We start from the raw sequence: 22,445 nt of genomic DNA on the forward strand, positions 1-22,445 counted from the left end.
CTAAGACCAGGAAACAAAGGAAGTTTGACTTGTTGTACGTCGCAAACCACCGCAAAATACGGAGAGTGTCCTCAGTGGCCAAAAGAGACAAGGATGTGACACGGAGGATGTGGACAAGTGGGTGAAGAATTTGTCTGACAGACAGATCACCCAAACAGAGAAAAATATCCTTGCTAAAGGGTTGAATTTTTCTGCCACACCGAGACAAATCCCGCTAGTGGAGCTGATCACAGCCACAGAAACAGCAATTTGTAACAACAATATTGCAGAAGTGGAAGCAGAGCAACTACGGACGAAAGTTTCGGCCTGTCTCAGCAATGCAAAGCCCCCAGCATCCAACATCACCATGGAGGAGAGCAAGGCACTCACATCACTTAGTGACGACATCAACATTATCATCCTTCCGGCAGAAAAGGGTAGGTGCACAGTATTGCTAAACCAGAAAGACAATCATGAGAAAATCTTATCACTACTCAGAGATGAAAATACTTATGAGCCCCTGAAACGAGGCCCAGGAAGTGGCTACAGGAAGAGGGTGATAGACTGTCTGAAGCAGTTAGAACAAGACAATGCTATTGACCGGACCTCATACCACAGGCTGTACCCAGGGGAAGCTACACCAAGCCTGTATGGTTTACTGAAAATACATAAACAGGGTGCACCTTTAAGACCGATTGTCTGCATGATCAACTCGGTCACCTATAACATCTCCAAGCTTCTGGGTTTGATCCTCAACCCACTGGTGGGCAGCTCTGAACACCACATCAAGAACACCCTGGATTTTGTTGGGAAGGTGAGAGATGTCATTATGGAGGCAGATGAAACCATGGTCTCTTATGACGTTACATCTCTCTTCACTTGCATCCCAGTCATGGAAGCGCTGGAGGTAGTTCGTAAGAGATTACAGGATGACACCAACCTCAGCAACAGGACCACTCTCAGCATCCACCAAATGTGTTTGCTTTTGGAACTGTGTCTTCATTCCACCTACTTCACATACAAGGGTCAGTTCTACAGGCAGAAACATGGGTGTGCCGTGGGCTCCCCAGTTTCACCCATCGTGGCCAATTTGTACACGGAAGAAGTGGAAAAGAGGGCTTTGCTGTCCTACCCTGGAACACCACCAAGCCATTGGTTCAGATATGTGGATGACACCTGGGTGAAAATCAAATCTCAGGACGTACCACAATTCACAGATCACATTAACTCGCTGGACCGACACATCAAATTCACCAGGGAGGATATGAAAAGTGGCAGGTTAGCCTTCTTAGACTGTGAGATTTCCATCAGTAATGGGGGACATGTGACGTGTAACGTAAACCTACACATATGGATCAGTATCTAAGGTTTGGCTCCCATCATCCACCAGAGCACAAACTGGGTGTCATCAGGACGCTACAACACAGAGTGAACACCATCCCCACTGACACAGCAGCCAGGGAGGCAGAAGAACATCAAGAAGGCCCTGAGTAAATGTGGTTACCCCAGCTGGACTTTTGTCAAAGCTGGAAAGGCTCCTAAAGAAAGCTCCAGCTGATCCAGGAGAGAAGGACAACCGCCGCCCAAGCGAAAACCTGTAGTGATCCCATATGTGTCAGGAATATCGGAGCAGCTGAGATGCATTTTTTCTAAACACTGTGTCTCTGTGGCTTTTAAACCCCAAAACACGCTGCGCCAAAAATTGTTCCAACCCAAGGATCGGGTCCCCCGACACAAACAGAGTAACATAGTGTACGCTGTTAAGTGCAGGAGGATTGCCAGATCTCCCATCCCATTGTTCCTTCAGTGGGCTGGTTTCAGTCATTATGCAAATGTCCTGTTTATAAGATTTGGGGAAACCTGCAGTCAGCTGAGGCTGAAGACGTCACTTGGATGAGTGACGAAACGTTTCTCCCAAAAAACGCTACGTCCAGACGAACAGAATCAACTTTTGGAGGTTAGACAGAAAGAACATAGAAAAACGTGCTTGTGTAAATGAAGCAAGTTGCCTAAAGCACTTTGAGTGCTTTGAGTGGTCAATTTGATTAAACTGTTCATTCGTTTATTCATTTATCCATTTTATTCTTATACATTTAGAATTTTATTTACAATAAAATGTGATAATTACTAATCACACCTGCATTTTTTTAAAAACAAAAAACCCCAAAGAAACTACATAAAAAGACTTCCCTATTACTCACTAACTACTCCCAATAAACATAAGAAATAAAATAATGCACCTAATTTAGATTTTCTGTCAATAGGAGACTACATTTATAACAACAATGTATGATTTTTAAAAATGCAGATTTTTACCAAACATTATAGAAAATGAGAAATCAGACTCATTTTACTTACAGTTCAGTATAGAGCAAAACTAATAATGTTTACAAGAAGAAACAACTTAAATGAACTTCTTTGTACATAAAAAGCTCAACTAAGGAAAAACTCTTTGTTCAGTAAAAAGTAACTGATCACCACATCAGGTCTTCATAAAATGCTGCAGGCTGATGAGTCATTGGTCCCTTGGTTCAAGATTTCTTGCATCAGTTCACTTAATTGTTTTTCATGTTTTTCCTGTAGTTCTTCTTTTTCCTCCTCATTTTTTGCATTCCTCATTTGTTTCTCATGTTTTTCCACTAAAGTCTTGATCTTTTTCAGGTTTTCACTCTTTTTGGTCACACGTTTCACTAAGTCATTCATTTCCTTCTCATGTTCTTCCTTCTGAGCTGCTATTTCCTCCATGTATTTCTTTTGGGATTCATTGAACTCTTCTGCTTTCTTTCTGGCTTCTTCTTCATAATTCTTCTTTAGATCTTCCAGAGATTTCTTGTAACCTTTCTCCAATTCTTTTAACTTTTGTTCCTCCTGTTCTCTTCGACGCTGATCCTCTTTTTGTTTGTTTTGTTCATATAATAGTTTTTCTTGATTGTAATCTTGCTGCAGTTTTTCTATTCTCTGCTTCTCGGACTGCCATCTCTCTTCATCTTCTTGCCTTTGTTTCTCGCGCTCTTCTTTCAATGTCTTCTCCCAGGCCTCTTGTTTTCTTCTCATCTCTTCTCTGGTCTCTTCCAGCTTTCTGTCAACACTTTTCTTCTCCTCTTTTTCTAACTGAATTTCACTGTCCAACTTTTGAAGTTGCTTTATAAAATTCTCTCGAAGTTTTTCTTCTTCAGCTTCCTTTTCCTTTCTCTCTTGTTCTCTGATTTCCTGTTCTTTCTTTCTCTTTTCTTGTTCCAACTTAATTTTCCCTTCCATTTCCTCGAGTTCTTTGGCTTTCTTTTTTCTCTCTTTTTCCATTTTTTCTCTCTCTTCATCGATTCTTTTCTTCATGGTTTCCATTTTCTCTTTATATTTTCTTTCAATCTCTTCCTTTTCCTTCTGCATCTCTTCTTCCTTCTCCTTCAGGATCCTCAGCATTTCCTTCTTTATTGCAGTTTCAGCCTCTTGCAGCATCTCGTTGGTGTAGAAGCTTCCTCCATTGTCCTTCACCATGGTGTCAATCTTTGCTATCAGCTCACTGACTTGTGTGCGGTTTTGTGTCTCAGAGTTATTGAACACATGGTATCTTCCTCCACAGTTATGGATCAGCTTCTGAAAGGAACTGTGACATTTGTTCTTGATGTAATGATCAATAGACTCTCCCTGACGTTCCAGATCATCTCCTCTGGTTAAAAGAATGATGGTGAACTTTTCTGAATTCTTCCCAAAGGCTTTCTTAATGAGTTTAAGGGTCTCTTTCTCCTCTTCTGTGAATCTGCCAACCTGCAACACCAGCAAAAAGACATGTGGTCCTGGAGCCAGCTGGCTGACACATTTCACCATCTCTTCATGAACTTCATCATTGGTCAAAGTTGTGTCAAACAGACCAGGAGTGTCAACTACAACAACAGGACGACCGTCCACCTCACTCTTTGCCTTCTGACACCATGTTGTGACTGATATTTGACTTGATTCAGCCTTAAACTCATTCCTTCCTAAAATGGTGTTTCCTGTAGAGCTCTTTCCACAGCCGGTCTTCCCAATCAGCACAATCCTGAGACAGTCTGAGTCCTGTTCTCCAACTTCACCAAAAACATGAAAACAACCAGAGTTAGCTTAAACGTTGACACTTGTATACTACTGGCTTAAAACTATTTGGATCACTGAACACAGGAAAAATATGAATGTCTACAGTACTTACCAGTGACCATGTTCATCTTTAGTTGTAAGACTTTCTCCATTTGTGCATGTAAAAATGTTGTAGCCGTATAACGGTGTGGTTTGTCCGTTGCCTCGATGATTTTGTCCACCACCTCAAACATCTCTGAAATCTTTTTGTCTTTGATGTTGAGGACCACATATCTTTGTCTGAAGGTCTGAAGGAGCTGCTGGATATCCTTGTCTTGTCTTACAATGTTAAGAACAGCTGAAACTGTAGGATGTGACTCGACAGGGAACAGAATCACGGTGAAGTCATTGACTCGAGAGCTGAATGTGTTCTCGATGGTCTCTAACTCTGCCTTGTCTTCATCAGTGAGGGGAGCCACAGGTAGGACCAGGATGAAGGCATGGACACCCTCAGGATCACAGAGGGAGATACACTTGAATGATTCCTCCATCACTGCCTCCTGAGGTTTTCCATACAAGGCAGGCAGCTCCACCAGGGAAACCGAACGACCACACACCTCTCCCTGATGTTTAACACACTCTGATGAGTTGGAGGCTGGATGAAGCTCAGTCTGACCTAAAATGGCCTTGGCTGCTGACGTCTTCCCTGCTCCTCTCCTCCCACACAGAACCAGGTTCAGACTGGACTTCATTTTGGGTTTAGCCTCTTCTTTTAACATGAGATACTCTCCCCAGTTTTCACCCACTATGTTATTTATTTTTAGCATCAACTCTGAGTAAATTTTAGAAGAATCTTTTTTGTCAAAATTAACTAAATGCTGCCTTTGATTGCAGTCTTCAATTAGTTTTTCTACTGAGTTGCTCCATTTCTCATTATGTGTTATAATGACCATTGAGTGCTTAAAGACATTTTGACCAAATACACTCAGGACCAAATTCAGATTTTTTCTGTTCTTCTCAGTGAAATCAGAAGGTTTCACCATCAGCAGCAGAACGTTTGGTCCAGGAGGACAGAGACTCACACAGCTCTTCATCTCTTCTAACAATGTTTTCACAGAAAGACTGAAGATGTCGGGGGTTTTGACTACGGTGAGAGGTTTCCCGTTCCACTCTCCAGAGGCAGCACGACATTGTTTTCCTCCAAGAACTTTAGGAATATTAAACTCTTTTTTTTGAATGATGATCTTTTCCAGGGATGATTTTTTGTTCTCACTTTTTCCAAACAGCATTATCCTGAGTTCATGTGCTGTAAAATAAAAGATAAAACTTAAATCTATTTCAAAATTATGAAACACACATTTTCCTCACCATAGTTTTACTACATCCCATTAAATAGCTTGGACCTGTTGATCAGCTCTTTTTTTAAACACTAATTTTCATATTTCTTTCTCTTTCCTAAGTAGGAGAGCGTGCTCTCCTTCTGCCTCGGTGTTTGGCATGTAGGGGCTTCTACTAAGAACGTGAAGTCTGCGGAGTGTGTAAATACCACCGCCAACCCTGGAGGCGATCGCCAGATCTTCCCTTTCAGAAAAACCAGGTCCATCACAGGTGACCCTCGCACCCCTATCACCACGTATTTGATCCGCTGCCCTCTGGTTAACGCCTCAGGTCAATCAGGCCCCACACCTCCAAACTCACTAACAGCTTCTTCCCCTGGACCATTGGGACTTTTAACAAACACTATCCCCCCACACCCCAACCCTGCCCACCTCACCGATCTGAGTCATGGTCTGACTAACCCTCACCATTCAGGCCAGTCACACACAGACCATGCCCTTCACTCTCCATTGTGTGCCTTTCTCTTGTTTTGTATATATTCTTCTAGTTTGTGTATATTCTTCTAAACTGCACATATCTCTTCTGTTGCTATATATTCTTGATTTGTTCCTTATTTTATTTTATTTTTTTACTTCTGCACAGTTGGTGTGGAGGTTCCATAAATTTGTTGTTCATGTAAAATGACAATTCTATTTTAAAAAACTTAGTTAGCAACAGATGTATTGGGAGGAAGAGATGCAACTTCTACTCACAATGTGCAACCAGTACCATCTTTGAATATTATCCTAGATTCTAGATGAAGGATAAGGCAAGAAATATGATCTCCCCAGTGTGTCAAGGATCTGCCCTGGGGCCTCCTACCAGTGGTAGATGCCCAGAACACCTTACCAGGAGACGCCCACAATGAAGCATCCTTGTCAGATGCCCAAAGCACCTCAACTGTTTTTTTTCGATGTGGAGGAATAGTGGCTGTACTCTGAGCCCCTCCTGGATGGCCAAATTCCTCACGCTTTGTTAAGGGAAAGGCCAGCCATCATTTGAGAAAGCGTCTATCTGCAGTCTCATTCTTTTGGTCACTATCCAAAGCTCTTGACCATAGTTGAGGGTACGGATGTAGATCAACCAATAAACTGAGAGCTTCGCTCTTATGGTCAGATTTCTCTTTACCACGACAGACTGGTACATTATCCGCAGCACCAATCCATCTGCCGATCTCCCGCTCCACTCACTCATGAACAATTTATAGGTGCTTTATATTGCAAGGTAGACCCTACAATAATACATACAGAGAAAAACTGAAAGATCATATGACCCCCTATCAGCAAGTGCTTTGGCAATAGTGAGAAGGAAAAATCCCTTTTAACAGGAAGACCCCCAGCAGAATCAAACTCTGGGAGGGGCGGGGCCATCTGCTATAACCGCTTGGGGTGAGACAAGGGAAACGGACAAAAGACTTGTTGTGATGATGAAATGCAGAGAGGTGTATAATCACATAGTGAGTGAAGAAGAAATACAGTGTAATCCCCCTGTAGTTGGAACACGCCCCTCTCTCCTCATTCTTGAAGATAGGAACCCCCATCCTGGTCTTCCAATCTAGAGGTACCATCCCTGATGTCCAAGCAACATTGTAGAGATGTGTCAACCAAGAAAGCCCTACAACATCCAGAGCCTTCAGGAACTCAGAGCGAGCCTCATCCACCCCAGGGGCCCTGCCACGAACGAGTTGGTTAACTCAGTGAACTCACCCCCAGTGATGGATAAGTCGTCGTCATCGTGCCTCATCCCAGACTCTGCTTCCTCTTCAGAAGACGCATGCTGCCCACACTATACACAGTGTAGGTAGAGCACCACTTTTCCCTCCTGAGATGCCTGACATTTTCCCAGAATCTTTTTGAGGCAGTCCAAAAGTCTTTTTCCATTGCATCTTCAAACTCCTCCCCCCACAAGTTGTTGCTTCAGCCACAGCCTGAGCCACAATCTACTTCGCCTGTCAGTACCTATCGGCTGTCTCCGAAGTCCCACAGGCTAACCAAGCATGATAAGAGTCCTTCTTCAGTGCAGCAGCTTCAGTAACAGAGATTGCTGAACATGGTCCATTAAGATTCAATGTCCCCAGTCTCTCTCAGGAAGCTGTCAAAACTCTGCCAGAGGTATGAGTTGAAGATCTTGCATCCTCACTATATGTTTAGGTGACCTAGGTCTGTTCAGCATCCTCCCCCACCACTTGATCCAACTCACTACCAGGTGGTGATCAGTTGACAGCTCAGCACCTCTCGTCATTTAAGTGTCCAGAACATACGTTCCTAAATCTGATGATACAATAACAAAATTGATCATCGACCTTTGGCCTAGGGTGTCACATGCACTTATGGGCATGCTTATGTTCAAATGTGGTGTTTGTTATGAACAAACTGTGGATTGCATAGAAGTCCAGTAAAAGAACACCGCTTGGGTTGAGATCTTGCAGGCCATTCCTCCCAATCACGCCCAGCCAGGTCTCACTGTCATTGCTCACATGTGTGTTGAAATCTCCCAGTAAGACAACAGGGTCCCTAGGTGGAGCACCCTCAAGCACTCACCCAGGGGCTCCAGGAAGGCTGGGTACTCGGAACTGTCGTATGGCAAGTGCAAGAAACAGTCAGGACCCATTCCCCTACCATAAGGCGCAGAGAACAAACCCTCTTGTCCACCAAGATAAACTCCAATGTGCAGACACCAAGACGAGGGGATACTAGTGTAACTAGAGTGGTGGACCAACAATAGGGTGAGCCCATGTCCCTTTTTCAGGCTGTGTCCCGGCCGGCCTCATGGACTAAGGCCCAGCTACCAGGCACTTGCCACCAGGCACCTACCCCTGGCAGGCTGAAATGTTGCCTAGATCACAAAAAGTTGATTCTGTTCATCTGGAAGTAGAGCTTTCAGTGGGAGAAACGTTTTGTCACTCATACAAGTGGCTTCTTCAGTCTTGGCTGGCTGCAGGTTTGGGATTTACATACCTCATTGATTGAACATGCATCAAGGAAGGTTCCCCAGATGTTTCATTAATAGGAGTTTTGAATCGCCTAGTCCCTCACCCAGAACCAATTTGTCATCAGAGACCCTGCCAAGGGGCCAAAAACACCCAACAACATTGCCCCTGGGATCCCTGGGACGCACAAACCCCTCCACCATTATAAGGCAATAATTCACAGAAGATATAGATATAGGAATATGGGGACTGAAGCCCTTTCCTTGGAGCCAGGTCTTGAGGAGTGTCTCATAAACCAGCATCTTATGGACAGGCTTTTGCCATTGCTAGATCGTTGCATCAGCCAGGGTATGTGGCAGGCCTCAGTGGTACCAAGTTTTGTGTCAGATTTTTCTTTGAATTCATCTCTGTTTCTGCGCAAACCACTTTACATTGTTAGAATCTCGTGAGCTTTTGTGACAGTGCCCATGTGCTCTCAGACTAACTACACTACCCTTGCCATGTCTCCTTGATCTCACAGCATCACAGTCAGTGTTAATTCTGAATTCATTACTATCTGCAAATAAACATGTTAAATCTTGTGCCTACTGGGTGAGGTGTTACGGGCATGTCCCACCGGGAGGAGGCCCCGGGGCAGACCCAGGACACGCTGGAGAGATTATATCTCTCGGCTGGCCTGGGAACGCCTTGGTGTTCCCCCAGATAAGCTGGAGGAGGTGGCTGGGGAGAGGGAGGTCTGGGCCTCTCTGCTTAGGCTGCTGCCCCCGCGACCCGGCCCCGGATAAAGCGGAAGATGGATGAATGAAGGATGGATGAAGATGGATGGATGGGAATATGACATTAAGAACTTTTATTCTCCTCAAGTTTTAAATAATCATTTTAGCTTTTATGTCTGAATGGGACATTTAAGTGTTTCTTTCTTTTTGAGGCCTGCATTTAACTGTCTCTAGTTACTCCTGTCACACCAACCCTTTGCATGTTGTCCGTCTATGTAGCTTATTGGAGTCTTCCTTTTTTCCTGCCTGGCAGCTCCATCCTCAACATCCTTTATACCCCTCCTGTTCACATGTCCAGATCATCTCAAACTCTTTCATTTTCTCTCCAACCTGTTCAACCTGAGCTGAGGATTATTAAAATGTTTTATCTTTAAAAGATGTGTCTGTTTGGAGGCCAACCTAGACCCCTTGGATTGCAGGGTGTTTAATAGACAGACATTTATTGAAAGGCCTGAACTTAATCATTAAATCATCACATTCTGCTATACAACAAATATTTTTACTGTACTCACCGCCCCTTATAGGATCCAAGTTGGCAGGGACTTTTTCTTCCTCATCTTGACTGGGTGAAACAGATGTTTCCTCACTGGAAACTTCCTCCCTCATGCTCTTCTTCACCACTGTATCTATGGCTGCTAACAGCTGCTCTTGTTCCAGGTTCTTCTGCCACAACAATTTTTCTCTACATTTCTTGATAATCTCTCCTAACTGTGGATGCTGCTGATACTTTTCAATGGAACTTGAACTCTTGTCTTTGGGCATTATCAGAGCCAGTGAACGATCAAATGATGGATCACCAAAGAGTTCAAGGACCATTTGTAGCCTCTGTCTGTGATCCTCAGTGAAGTCTGCAGGCTGGAGGACCAGCAGAAACACATGAGGTCCAGGAGCAGAGAGTCTCACACAGTCCTCAACTTGTTTCCTCAGATCTTCTGGGGAGATTTTAGCCGACAGCAGATCTGGAGTGTTGATGAGATCGATTTCTTTCCCCTTCAGCTCCCTTTTGACTCTCAGACAGAGGTCTGCTTTATCCTCAGAGCTGAACACAGTCACTCCCAGTATGAAGTTCCCCACTGAGCTCCTCTTAGACCAGCTGTTCCCCAGCAGAACGACCCTCAGCTCAGACACTGAAAAAGAGACTTTAGGTGAGTACTGAGTTAACTTTCATTTTTCATTAAGTTTTTTGTAATTATTAGTCAATAATATTTAGAGTTGTTGCGCCACATCCTTTGTACAAGAAATCAAACGATTCAGTTTATTCAAAACAGAAAATGTGAATTTAGACATAAACACTTACATTTAACCTCTTATTTTTATTTCATTTGTTAAAGATTGTGATATGTTACTACTGGGTTGATATTTTGAAATTATAAAGTTTGTGGCATAATATTTTGTACCACACATTTATTGGTTTATCTTATTTTATTCATTATGTGTTGTTAATTTCTCTTACAGTCCTCACACTCAGTGCTGATGTGTTCTGGCTTATCTTCATCTGCAAAAATAGAAAAAACACAAATCAGCATTCTAACACTTTACCAGCCACCATTTTTGCTTTCTGAAATGAAAAATCCCATTCACTCTATGTAATGAACAGATTTCATATCAATGTAATTAAACAGATTATGTTCCTAAGTCTGTGTAAATAGACAAGAAGCTGCCGGATCAGTGTTGAGTGTAAGTAACGCGTTACTGTAATTAAATTACTTTTCCACTGAAAAAGTAGAGTAACTGATTACTGTTCATTTTTAGGTATTTTAATTACAGTTACTTACAATGTACTTGCGTTAAATTGTAAAATAATTAAACTCGCTGAATATCATTATTTATCTTCTAAAGGTAAAAATAAACTGCCGCTTTAACGTCGCTGTAGTGCAGCTGCACGTCATTTCGCGCCAGTTTGCTGCATAGTCGTATTCTAAAGCGGAAGATGTCGGACTCGGTTAAAGCGAGTGGCTGTTTTACGAAATGTACATATTCCCGTCTCTTCACTTTTCTGAAACAAGCAGACAAGAACATTACAGTAATATGTAAAAACTATCGGCTGCTGTTAATAGCAGGAGTAATCTACTGAAGCGCCTGACATGAGAGCATGGACAAACACTTCTGAGTGATCCTTGTTCATCATCCATGGATAACACCGCGACAACTCCTGCTAAGCAGCAAAACCTGATTTTACTTCAGCAGCACAGAAAGCGTCTGAAGGTGAGCTTAAAAAAATAATTGCAGGCTACATTGTGGAAGAGATGCTACCGCTGCGTACTGTAGAGTCTCCATCTTTTAAAAAAATGTATTTATTATTTAAAGAGTTTAATTTCTATTGTTTGTCCACTCAAGGTTTATAGGGATTTTAAGAAGTATTCAGTTAAATTACTTATTGAGTAATTAAGTTACTTTTCAGACACAGTAATTAGATAAGTATTTTAAATACAATATTGATTAAGTAATTAGTAATTAGTAATTAATTACTTTTTTAAAGTAACTTACCCAACACTGTGCCGGAAATGCAGGAAAGTTGGAATAAACATTTTTAACTATTTCAAAACATATTTACAGTTAATAAAATATAGTTATCCATAGACCGCACTACCCAAGTGAAAAGAGAATCTGACCGTGTGCTCACATAACACCCCTGACACTTGCCTCCATTTGCATGAGTATATGTACAGTGTGAATGTATGTATGTGTGTGTGTGCACTGCTAACATGCTACAGTATATCTACAAGTATATCTTGTTAGCTTATCAGATTACCTCTTTCTCAGGTTTCTCAGGACATTCCACAATTCACAATTCATCAGGGACGATATAGAAAAGACAACTTGGCCTTCTTAGACTGTGAGATTTCCATCAGTAATGGGGGACATCTAAAAGCTGATGTGTACCGTAAACCTACGTATACGGATCAGTATTTAAGGTTTGACTCTCATCATTCACTGGAGCTCAAACTGGGTATCATCAGGACGCTACAACATAGAGCCAACACCATCCCCACTAACACAGCGGCCAGGGAGGCAGAAGAACAGCACATCAAGAAGGCCCTGAGTAAATGTGGTTATCCAAGCTGAACTTTTGTCAAAGCTGAAAAGGTGTCTAAAGAAAGCTCCTTGCTTTGAGGGTCAAAAGCCTCGTCCAGTGGTATGTCTGGAATGAAATATTGACAGTGATGTAGAGCACTTAAGGGTCCTTTTTGCTGCATGCTTACACATCACACTTCATAATGGTTATAAGGACATTCTCTGGGGCAAAGGAGTTCAAACGGGAGCAGATAAGAGGTCGACAGGAGTGAGCAGACGTGGAAGAAGAGGAGGTGTTGATGATGTCATCAAGCTGCGCCTGTTTTGGTCGAAAGCATGGCAGTGGCTACAAGCATTATCATCTGCAAATTATGCTGGGCGACAATCATAGCAAAGAGACAAAGCACTTTTGAAATATGGGAAAAGCTAAGAACTGCGCTTCCTCCACTTCCGTACCATTAATTCATTAATGTTGAATTCTCTTGCAGCTGCTCTGTTCGAATGTTGTTGCAGTTCATTAATGACTAACCTCGTATTGTGGATGAATTATCTTAGTTGTTCTCCTGAACGAGAGATTCAGCAGGTTGTTTACACTGAATAAATGGCTTATATCAGCATGTGCCGACCACTCAGTGCATTTTATCAACAACTTTAAAAAAATTTTGGGAACGCAGGCATCTGTTTAAAGCAAATGGATTTAATTTTAACAAGTCAGGGGTGAAATTGTTCACCTCCAACTTGTTTTATTCCATACGTCATCTATCCGTGCTTGGTGCCAAGGCTGAGATAAACGAGGAGTTATCTCATAAAGAGGAACAAACAGTACTCCAAGAACAGACAAAGCCCAGCAGAAACCTTGAGGAGGAGCCTCACATGCCCCCACCTGGGAAGAGCCTCAGAAAGGAGAGACATCTGAGGCAAGAAGAGGGGTCCCTATTTGCCTCCAACTCTCTCAACAACATCAACGACCAGGACCAGGGACCACGACCTTCCCCAGTCCCCCAAACCCCTGACAGGCCATCACCCCCATCACCCTCCTCCCCCTCCCTTTCTCCCTCCTCATCACACCTGAAATTCACTGAGGAGATGATGGAGCGGGTCAATGCTGGGCTCAGATCTACCCCCCGGCCCAATCCCTTTTTGTCTCCCATAAACCCCCCACCAGAGCGGCCAAAGGTTCGCCATCGAGCCCCACCCTCAACAGAGCAATCGAAGTCACATTGCCCAGCCCCCCCTAGTTCCTCCTTACCACCTTCATGCTCTGTCTCCACAGTCTGATGTGTGGAGGGTCCGGGCTGCGAGGATTATGGCAGTGGTGACTTTTCCCAGGAGAAGCTGGGACCCTGTTTACTAGAAGGTTTTAATATTTCTTTACTTTTAGGTGACAGATGGAGACATGTGGCCTGGTCAAAACACCGAGAGCTGCACTCTAAAAGATCTTTAAATATAGTAAACATACCTTGTGTGCCACAGACTGCTCCCAAACACGAGGGGACAAGTAATGCCTCTAAAACACTTAAGTTGGCTTTATTAAACATTAGATCTTTAGCTGGGAAAACATTTTTAATTAATGATTTAATCACTGAGCACAGCCTTGATTTTATGTTTTTAACTGAAACTTGGTTGGACCAAAGTAACAGTGGAGCTGTTCTCATCGAGACAACCCCTCCTAACTACAGTTTTATCAGTGAGGCCAGGGCGAGCAGGAGAGGAGGAGGGGTTGCTGTCTTATTTAATGAATCATTTCAATGTAAGCAGCTATCTCCTGGAAGTTTTCAGTCTTTTGAATATGTGGCTTTACAGCTGAAGGCCCCATCCAAAGTTGTGTTTCTTAATGTTTACAGGCCTCCCAAATACTGCACAGACTTTTTTAATGACCTCAGTGAACTGCTGTCTGTGATCTGTGTTGATTTTGACTGTGTAATTATTGCTGGGGATTTTAACATCCATGTGGACAACCCTCAGGACAAAGGGACTAAAGACCTGAGTAACACTCTGGGCAACTTTGGGCTGACTCAGCATGTAACAGAGGCCACACATAATAGAGGACACACTCTTGACCTACTGATCTCCAAAGGCCTGAGCATTTCAAAGGTTACTGTGTCTGATGTGGGCCTGTCTGATCATTACTGTGTTTTCTTTGAAAGTAAAATCTCAGCCCACACAAATATATCAACAACAGTGATCACAAAACGGTGTATAACTGAACACAGTAGTGAGATCTTTAACCAGGTCTTCCCATTAACACCTGACCTGTCCAGAGGGTCAGTCAATGAGCTCGTCAATAGCTTCAATGCTAACATGTTAAATGTAATGGACACTATTGCTCCCATTAAGGTGAAGGTTATCTCTGGAAGGAAAAAGTCTCCATGGAGAAACTCCACACTGGTGAAAAATGAAAAAAGAGAGTGTAGGAAAGCTGAGCGCAGATGGAGAAAAACAAACCTCCAGGTTCATTATGACATCTATAAAGAGAAACTTCACAATTATAATTTACAACTGAGGAGTGCAAGGAGGTCCTACTTCTCTGACATCATCACTAAAAACAGCCATAATGCTCGGGTCTTATTTTCTACAGTTGACAGGCTAACAAACCCTCCTGTGTCAGTGGCAGCTGAACTTCATTCGACCATGGCCTGCAATGACTTTGCCAAATTCTTCACTGAAAAAATCCAAAAAATTAGACAAGCAATTGGTACATCAACAGCAGATCCAGGATATGTACTGTGTCCACCAAAAAACTGTTTAAACACCATAAAATAGTTTCACCCGATTAACAGCAAAGACCTGGAGGACATCTTAGGTCAACTGAACTCCTCCTCCTGCTGTTTAGATGTCCTGCCAACAAGTTTTTTCAAAAAGGTCTCAAAGACTTTGGAGTCAGACCTGTTACAGATCGTCAACTTTTCTTTATTATCAGGTGTGTTTCCAGCACCACTAAAAACTGCTGTAATCAAACCTATACTGAAAAAGGACAATCTTGACAAGACACAAATGAACAACTACAGGCCGATCTCAAATCTCCCATTTTTAAGTAAGATCATTGAAAAAGCAGTTTCTCAACAGCTCAATTACTTCTTAAACAGAGTAACTGCTATGATGCCTTCCAGTCAGGTTTTAGACAGAACCACAGCACTGAAACAGCTCTGACCAAAGTGTTCAATGACACATGTTTGAATACAGACGGTGGAAAAATGTTAGTCTTAGTTTTACTGGATCTCAGTGCAGCATTTGATACAGTCGACCACAACATATTACTCAAATGACTGGAGAACTGGGCAGGTCTTTCAGGAACTGTACTAAACTGGTTCAAAACATACGTAGAAAACAGGAAATACTTTGTATCAACAGGTAACTTCACATCTGAGCAGACAAGTATCACATGTGGAGTTCCCCAAGGTTCCATCTTGGGACCCCTTCTGTTTAACATTTACAGGGAGTGCAGAATTATTAGGCAAGTTGTATTTTTGAGGAATAATTTTATTATTGAACAACAACCATGTTCTCAATGAACCCAAAAAACTCATTAATATCAAAGCTGAATGTTTTTGGAAGTAGTTTTTAGCTTGTTTTTAGTTTTAGCTATTTTAGGGGGATATCTGTGTGTGCAGGTGACTATTACTGTGCATAATTATTAGGCAACTTAACAAAAACAAATATATACCCATTTCAATTATTTATTTTTACCAGTGAAACCAATATAACATCTCCACATTCACAAATATACATTTCTGACATTCAAAAACAAAACAAAAACAAATCAGCGACCAATATAGCCACCTTTCTTTGCAAGGACACTCAAAAGCCTGCCATCCATGGATTCTGTCAGTGTTTTGATCTGTTCACCATCAACATTGCGTGCAGCAGCAACCACAGCCTCCCAGACACTGTTCAGAGAGGTGTACTGTTTTCCCTCCTTGTAAATCTCACATTTGATGATGGACCACAGGTTCTCAATGGGGTTCAGATCAGGTGAACAAGGAGGCCATGTCATTAGTTTTTCTTCTTTTATGCCCTTTCTTGCCAGCCACGCTGTGGAGTACTTGGACGCGTGTGATGGAGCATTGTCCTGCATGGAAATCATGTTTTTCTTGAAGGATGCAGACTTCTTCCTGTACCACTGCTTGAAGAAGGTGTCTTCCAGAAACTGGCAGTAGGACTGGGAGTTGAGCTTGACTCCATCCTCAACCCGAAAAGGCCCCACAAGCTCATCTTTGATGATACCAGCCCAAACCAGTACTCCACCTCCACCTTGCTGGCGTCTGAGTGGGACTGGAGCTCTCTGCCCTTTACCAATCCAGCCACGGGCCCATCCATCTGGCCCATCAAGACTCACTCTCATTTCATCAGTCCATAAAACCTTAGAAAAACCAGTCTTGAGATGTTTCTTGGCCCAGTCTTGACGTTTCAGCTTGTGTGTCTTGTTCAGTGGTGGTCGTCTTTCAGCCTTTCTTACCTTGGCCATGTCTCTGAGTATTGCACACCTTGTGCTTTTGGGCACTCCAGTGATGTTGCAGCTCTGAAATATGGCCAAACTGGTGGCAAGTGGCATCTTGGCAGCTGCACGCTTGACTTTTCTCAGTTCATGGGCAGTTATTTTGTGCCTTGGTTTTTCCACACGCTTCTTGCGACCCTGTTGACTATTTTGAATGAAACGCTTGATTGTTCGATGATCACGCTTCAGAAGCTTTGCAATTTTGAGACTGCTGCATCCCTCTGCAAGATATCTCACTATTTTTGACTTTTCTGAGCCTGTCAAGTCCTTCTTTTGACCCATTTTGCCAAAGGAAAGGACGTTGCCTAATAATTATGCACACCTGATATAGGGTGTTGATGTCATTAGACCACACCCCTTCTCATTACAGAGATGCACATCACCTAATATGCTTAATTGGTAGTAGGCTTTCGAGCCTATACAGCTTGGAGTAAGACAACATGCATGAAGAGGATGATGTGGACAAAATACTCATTTGCCTAATAATTCTGCACTCCCTGTACATGCTCCCACTGGCACAGATTATAAAGAACAGAAATCCTACGAACGTCACTGCTGTTTAGTTTTCTGTCCTCATTTATGTTGGAAGTGAGAGCAGAGCTGTACGTTTGAATTTTGTCAGAAAACTCTCAGTCACAACATGCTATGTCATGTTTAGGTGGAAACTAGCGAGCTAACTTCTAACTCTATTAAATGTAATAAATTCTGTTTTCATGCTTTAAATTATACCGTAATATGGATTTTAGGTCATATTAGCCAGCCCTAATCTGCACTTTTCTAATTATCTTAAATATTCTTAACTATTTAAACATCTTTCAGTATCCTGTTCTGTTTGCACACTACAACCTGGGTTTGCCATTTATCTGTAATCAAATTTTTAATAACTGTACAGTCCTCTGCTTTGGTAACTATTGTCCATCATGCAAGTATGTAAAAAATGTGTTTCTGTTCTGTGTCCTGTTCTGTTTGTATATGTGGTGCTGATACAACCAAATTTCCCCCTGTGGGACAATTAAAGGATTATTCCATTTTATTCTATTCTTCTATGTATTCAACTTTAGGCATGAAAAAAAAGTTTTGAAATTCATTTTTAAACATGTACTTTTCAAAGAGTTTTTTACACGTCCACTTAGGTGGACAACACATGTTTTGATGTATGACAAACAATGTATGACAAACAAATACATAATATACACTGTGTGTTATGTCTGTGAAGGTTCTCAGTCATCCAGGTGTTTTATGTTTATGTGCAACTATATTGTCAAAACTAATGCAAATACAAGAAAACAGCCTTTGAATAGCTGTCCACTTAGAGACCACTCTATTATGTGTGAAAGGGTTGAAAATGACAAATTGGTGACCCAACGTGAATTTTTTTATTTTATTTTGGTTGGAAGAAAGGAGAAAAGACAATTGAAAAGGCTCCTGACGGAGTTGCTGTCAGATGCCAGAGCTGGAGACAACTGAGTCACACTTACAAAAGGCCTTCAAAATAAATGTAAGCAGAGTCTGTTGTTTATACCGAAATCTGCAAAGAATGGACATAAACTGAATTTAAATGTGAGCAGTCAAAGTTCTCTCAGTCAAATTGTGTTTATATGATAAGATACATGTTAAATGCATAAAGTTGTAATTACAAGTTGAGAAAAAGGTTATAAAATAAGGTTTAATTTAAGACTTATGGTTAAAGTTAAAAGAGAGAGATTTTGGTTTGGTCAAGAAGGATCAAATAGTTTTATTTTAAAGTTAAGTTTAAGGTTAGGCTTTTACTGGTTTTTAAGGTGTTAGCATAAAAACAGCTTTCATACAAGAATTGTGGAAGGTTTTTATTTTAAAAATAAGGTTTAGACTAAGGTTAAGGTCAAAGGTCAGATTAAAACAGGTTAACAGTTAAATTAGATAAAATAAGCTGAATAAAAGGATTAAACTGGTTGGGAATGGAAAACAGTATTGTACGACATAAAGAAAAAAACAAAGAAAACTGTTAATAACACTACATTGTACATTGAGCCAATAACTACAGTAGTCACTGGTGGTGACCTCAATCATTGTTACTGAAGAAGGAGGCAATTCTCCCCTTAAAAAACAGTAAGTGTTCTTTAACAGTACAATATTTATATAATTACAGATGTTTAATGCATGTGGGTTGTTTTTTTTGTCTCACTCTGTCAGACTGAAAGGGATTGGATAATCGTGTGTGTGTGTGTGTGTGTGTGTGTGTGTAAGCTCTCTGTGTAGTTTTTTTCTCTGTGGAAATCTGGCTAAAGCGGATGTGTATGTGTGTGTGAAGCTGTTTTTGCAGTTGTTGTTGTCATAGTATTAACGGCCCGGTTCAGAGTTATCCTTGTTGTGAGGCAGGCTGCTCTGTTCACATCAAAGTCCAGCCCTGTTACCTGTCATTTCAAATGCTGAAGCAAATTAAATCTTTTTAAACAATAGATATCTTTCATGTAGAATAGCTAAAAAATAAATGCCACCATTATACTTGCTTATAGGGGGGTCATATGATTATTGGGTTTTTCTTTGTATGGGTTATTGTAGAGTCTACCTTACAATATAAAGCGCCTTGAGGTGACTGTTGTTGTGGTTTGGTGCTGTATAAATAAAACTGAATTGAATTGCACATTACACTACCACAGCACTACTGGCTTGTGGTCCCTATGCTGCTGTGTTCAGATTCAATCAAACAATATGTGCAATACAGAACACTTCCTCCCTTTGAACACTAGGTGGCATGTGACATACGTAGAAAGTACAAATCTATGAAGACTTGATCACAGGGTAGGTACTGTCGTCCATATTGCACTGCTCTTATCTTCTTATACTACTAAGTTGTAGTATGATATTGTTGTATATTAGGTGCAGGTTAAGTGTGTGAACACAAAGAACATGCATTAAACAGACAGAATTTTCTTTCTGTTGTTGAAGTTCCAATTTTTGCTGAATGTGATGTTTTGTTTGTTATTAAAAGAAAAGAAAATTTCATTCAGTTCTGATTTATGACCTGAAGATAAGATTTGTTTGTTTGTTAGAAAAAAAAATAATCAAATGAAAAAAGGAAAATGTTCATCAACTTTTTTTCTCTTTACAATACAGATATTATTAGTATCCTGTTCCATATATTCTCTTCCAACATCAGAACCAGTATTGCATTGCCTCTACATGACAATAACCAATGAGATCTCACCATGCTACAATATGATTAGACAATGTGTCATGCAGACCACTGAAGTCTGGTTGAACTCACCAGGTGCTGCTGCCGCCATAATATCACTCTGTTAAAAATACCAAAGACTGGAGAGAAAAAAAATGATTTTAGGTTTTTCTGTGACGAACTTGCTTATAAAGACAGATTCTCCAAACATGTGGCAGCATGCAGTATGGTTTTGGACAAGCAGTGAATACTAAGTACTTACTTTTTACCGTGTCCTCAGATTTGTGCTGAAAAAGATCTTTGCAACTCAGGTGACTAGTTTGCAGTTGGAGGATGCTGTAGTGCAGAAATAATTTAGATAGTATCAGCATTTTGGCTTTTGTTCATAATTCATTCGTTAACAAATCTTTTGTGCAGAATAACCTCAATTGCTGAAATATTGATTTTGTCGTGGATACTGTTGGAATACATTAATGTTTTGTGGATACAGGAGTATATGAACAGAATTGTGGCAGAAATGTTTAGAGACCTAGATCTTACCTGTAGTATGTGTTTACCTGACTTCTCAAAGAGAGATGAACTGTGTCTTTTTGGTTAATTGAAAAAAAATTATCTTGGTGTTCAGCTTGTTTAAAAACACAAAGGACATCACTTCCATCTCAAACTCCTCACATAAACCAAACAAAAGTTTTGCACTGGTTTTAAAAAAAATTGTATTTCTGCTACAAAAAATTGGTTTGACACTTTTATTTATTTATTTAGACACTTAACAGTTTGTCTTTGGCTCTCTTGTGTCACGGCTCACAGGATGAAATTATTAAAGAGCAAACCTGAAATGATAGCCAACTGGGGTGAAGGGCAGAGAGACCCAGACAGACGCACAGAAACCACTCAGGATGACAGAGGGGAATAACACAGACGAACCAGCAACAGGCAGGAGAACACACAGGGCTTAAATACACACAGCAGTAATCAAGTGATGGGAGAGAGGAGGGGAACATACCTGGGAGAAATCACAGCTGACAAGGCAGGGGGAACGTAAAGTGAACACACTCACATGAGACAAGGACCTTCAGAATAAAACAGGAAACTAAAAGACAATGAACTTGACAGACTCACAAGCAGACACAGTGACACCATGGACAGGGAACACAGGCAGGTAATAAAACAAAACTCTAACACATAGCAAACCTAAACAAAAGACAACAGAATAAACAAGAACACAGAATAATATAAAGAAACCCAAAACACTAAGTCGTCAGACTCAGGACCATGGCATCTTGCATGGATTAAAGTTAATGAAGACTAACAACCAGATAATGTTAAATGTAAATTTCCTTGCTTAGACAAAAAAGTGTCAGAGTGTCATCCCAGTGCAAGGTTGGTGTAAGTCAGACATGAACAGCATACTGACTGATCTGTACAAGTTTAAGCAGGTTATAGTTCGAGTGATTCCTTTGCAGCAGCAGGTGTTTGTGTGTGTTACCTGTTTGCTTTGCTTTGAGTTCGCAGCTGAACACCTCTGCACGCTCAGACAGACAGCACTGCTTCTTCCTTTGTCTGTTTGTGTCTCTGATCATGTTGGTGGGTGAGAGAGTGGGACACTTTGTAGGTGGGCTGTAAGCTGCCTGCCCAATCAGAACTTACACTCCCTAAACGAACAAAAAATAACAACTTTGGGTGGGTTTGATGTTCTGTGTTAGTGGTGTTAGCCTTCCCCTGCACATGACTACAGCAAGAAAGCAATAAACAGGAAGCTTTCTAAAAGAAAGATGAAGCTTTAAATGATAATGATTTTCTTTATTGTGGGAAAGCAGAAAAATTGGTCTGTAACTGGATCACAGATGATTATCTCCCCTTTTATATATACTGCATCTAATTACCCTCTTCAGAGCTTTGTTAATTCAATGCAGTTTTATTTATACAGCGCCAAATCACAACAACAGTCGCCTCAAGGTGCTTTATATTGTAAGGTAAACCCTACAATTGTAACTGTAAGGTAGAACCTATACTTAATTGTATAGTTTGTATTGTTTTTATTACAAAGTATTGTTCGTTTTAAAGCCTCGTGTGCTTTGCTAGAATCATCATTCATTTAAACTGTAAGGAGCCAGATAGCCTGAAGGAGGTGGGCAGGGAGAGGGAGGTCTGGGCTCCTTGTCCCGTCCCCCGGATAAGAATAAGGACCCAAACAAAACAAAAACAAAGCAAAAACATTACACTAACTAAAGGTCACAGGCAGAGAGTAACAAAATCCAATCAGAATCAGGGAAGTCATTACGGCTGGAAAACAAGACAAAGCTGAATCAAACAATCACAGAACACTAAGGCACGGGAGAAGGAAAGAAATAAATTAAAACAGGAAGTTAAAAAACAGAACGCTTACACAGAGGAACACTGCCAGGTGTTAGGACAACAAACCGAATTACCAAGAATTAAATAGAAACAACAGGGTGTTAGGGTGAAATGTTAAATGTTGTCATTTTTGTGCATAAAATTGTGGATCTTTTTCAAACTGTATGATCAAAGACATTCTTTTGTTCCTATCCGCCTCCCCGGCCTGTTGAATAGTGGGGGAGGTTAGAGTGTTTAATTGCAGGCACATCTTATGTGAAGGTTTTGTTTTCTTGTTTAGTAAACGTCCTGCCTTTATGGCCTCACCTGTGTTTG

At 41.2% G+C, this 22,445-nt stretch overlaps 1 protein-coding gene across 3 annotated transcripts; it reads right to left on the reverse strand.

Annotated features, from left to right (window-relative positions):
* Positions 1–1,559: 1,559 nt before the first annotated feature.
* Positions 1,560–21,369, reverse strand: LOC147318110 (uncharacterized). Of its 3 annotated transcripts, none has more exons than XM_086257756.1 (7): positions 21,262–21,369; positions 20,038–20,111; positions 19,869–19,915; positions 10,574–10,606; positions 9,624–10,238; positions 4,163–5,335; positions 1,560–4,043 (listed from the first exon to the last, which is right to left on the reverse strand). In XM_086257756.1, the coding sequence occupies exons 3-7, from the start codon at positions 19,885–19,887 to the stop codon at positions 2,470–2,472; spliced, it is 3,414 nt and encodes a 1,137-aa protein (XP_086113882.1). In that variant the 5' UTR covers positions 19,888–19,915; positions 20,038–20,111; positions 21,262–21,369; the 3' UTR covers positions 1,560–2,469. The 3 variants fall into 3 exon arrangements, with proteins under 3 accessions (XP_086113882.1, XP_086113880.1, XP_086113881.1); XM_086257754.1 differs by having other exon boundaries at positions 10,565–10,606; XM_086257755.1 differs by lacking the exon at positions 21,262–21,369 and adding an exon at positions 20,606–20,898 and having other exon boundaries at positions 10,565–10,606.
* Between the last annotated feature and the right edge of the window lie 1,076 nt (positions 21,370–22,445).

This window comes from Aulonocara sp. 'chitande type north' Nkhata Bay, linkage group LG12 (genome assembly GCF_057382095.1).
Source record: "Aulonocara sp. 'chitande type north' Nkhata Bay isolate Kocher_YH1m ecotype deep benthic linkage group LG12, A_spYH_male_GT1.1, whole genome shotgun sequence".
Taxonomy (NCBI): domain Eukaryota; kingdom Metazoa; phylum Chordata; class Actinopteri; order Cichliformes; family Cichlidae; genus Aulonocara; species Aulonocara sp. 'chitande type north' Nkhata Bay.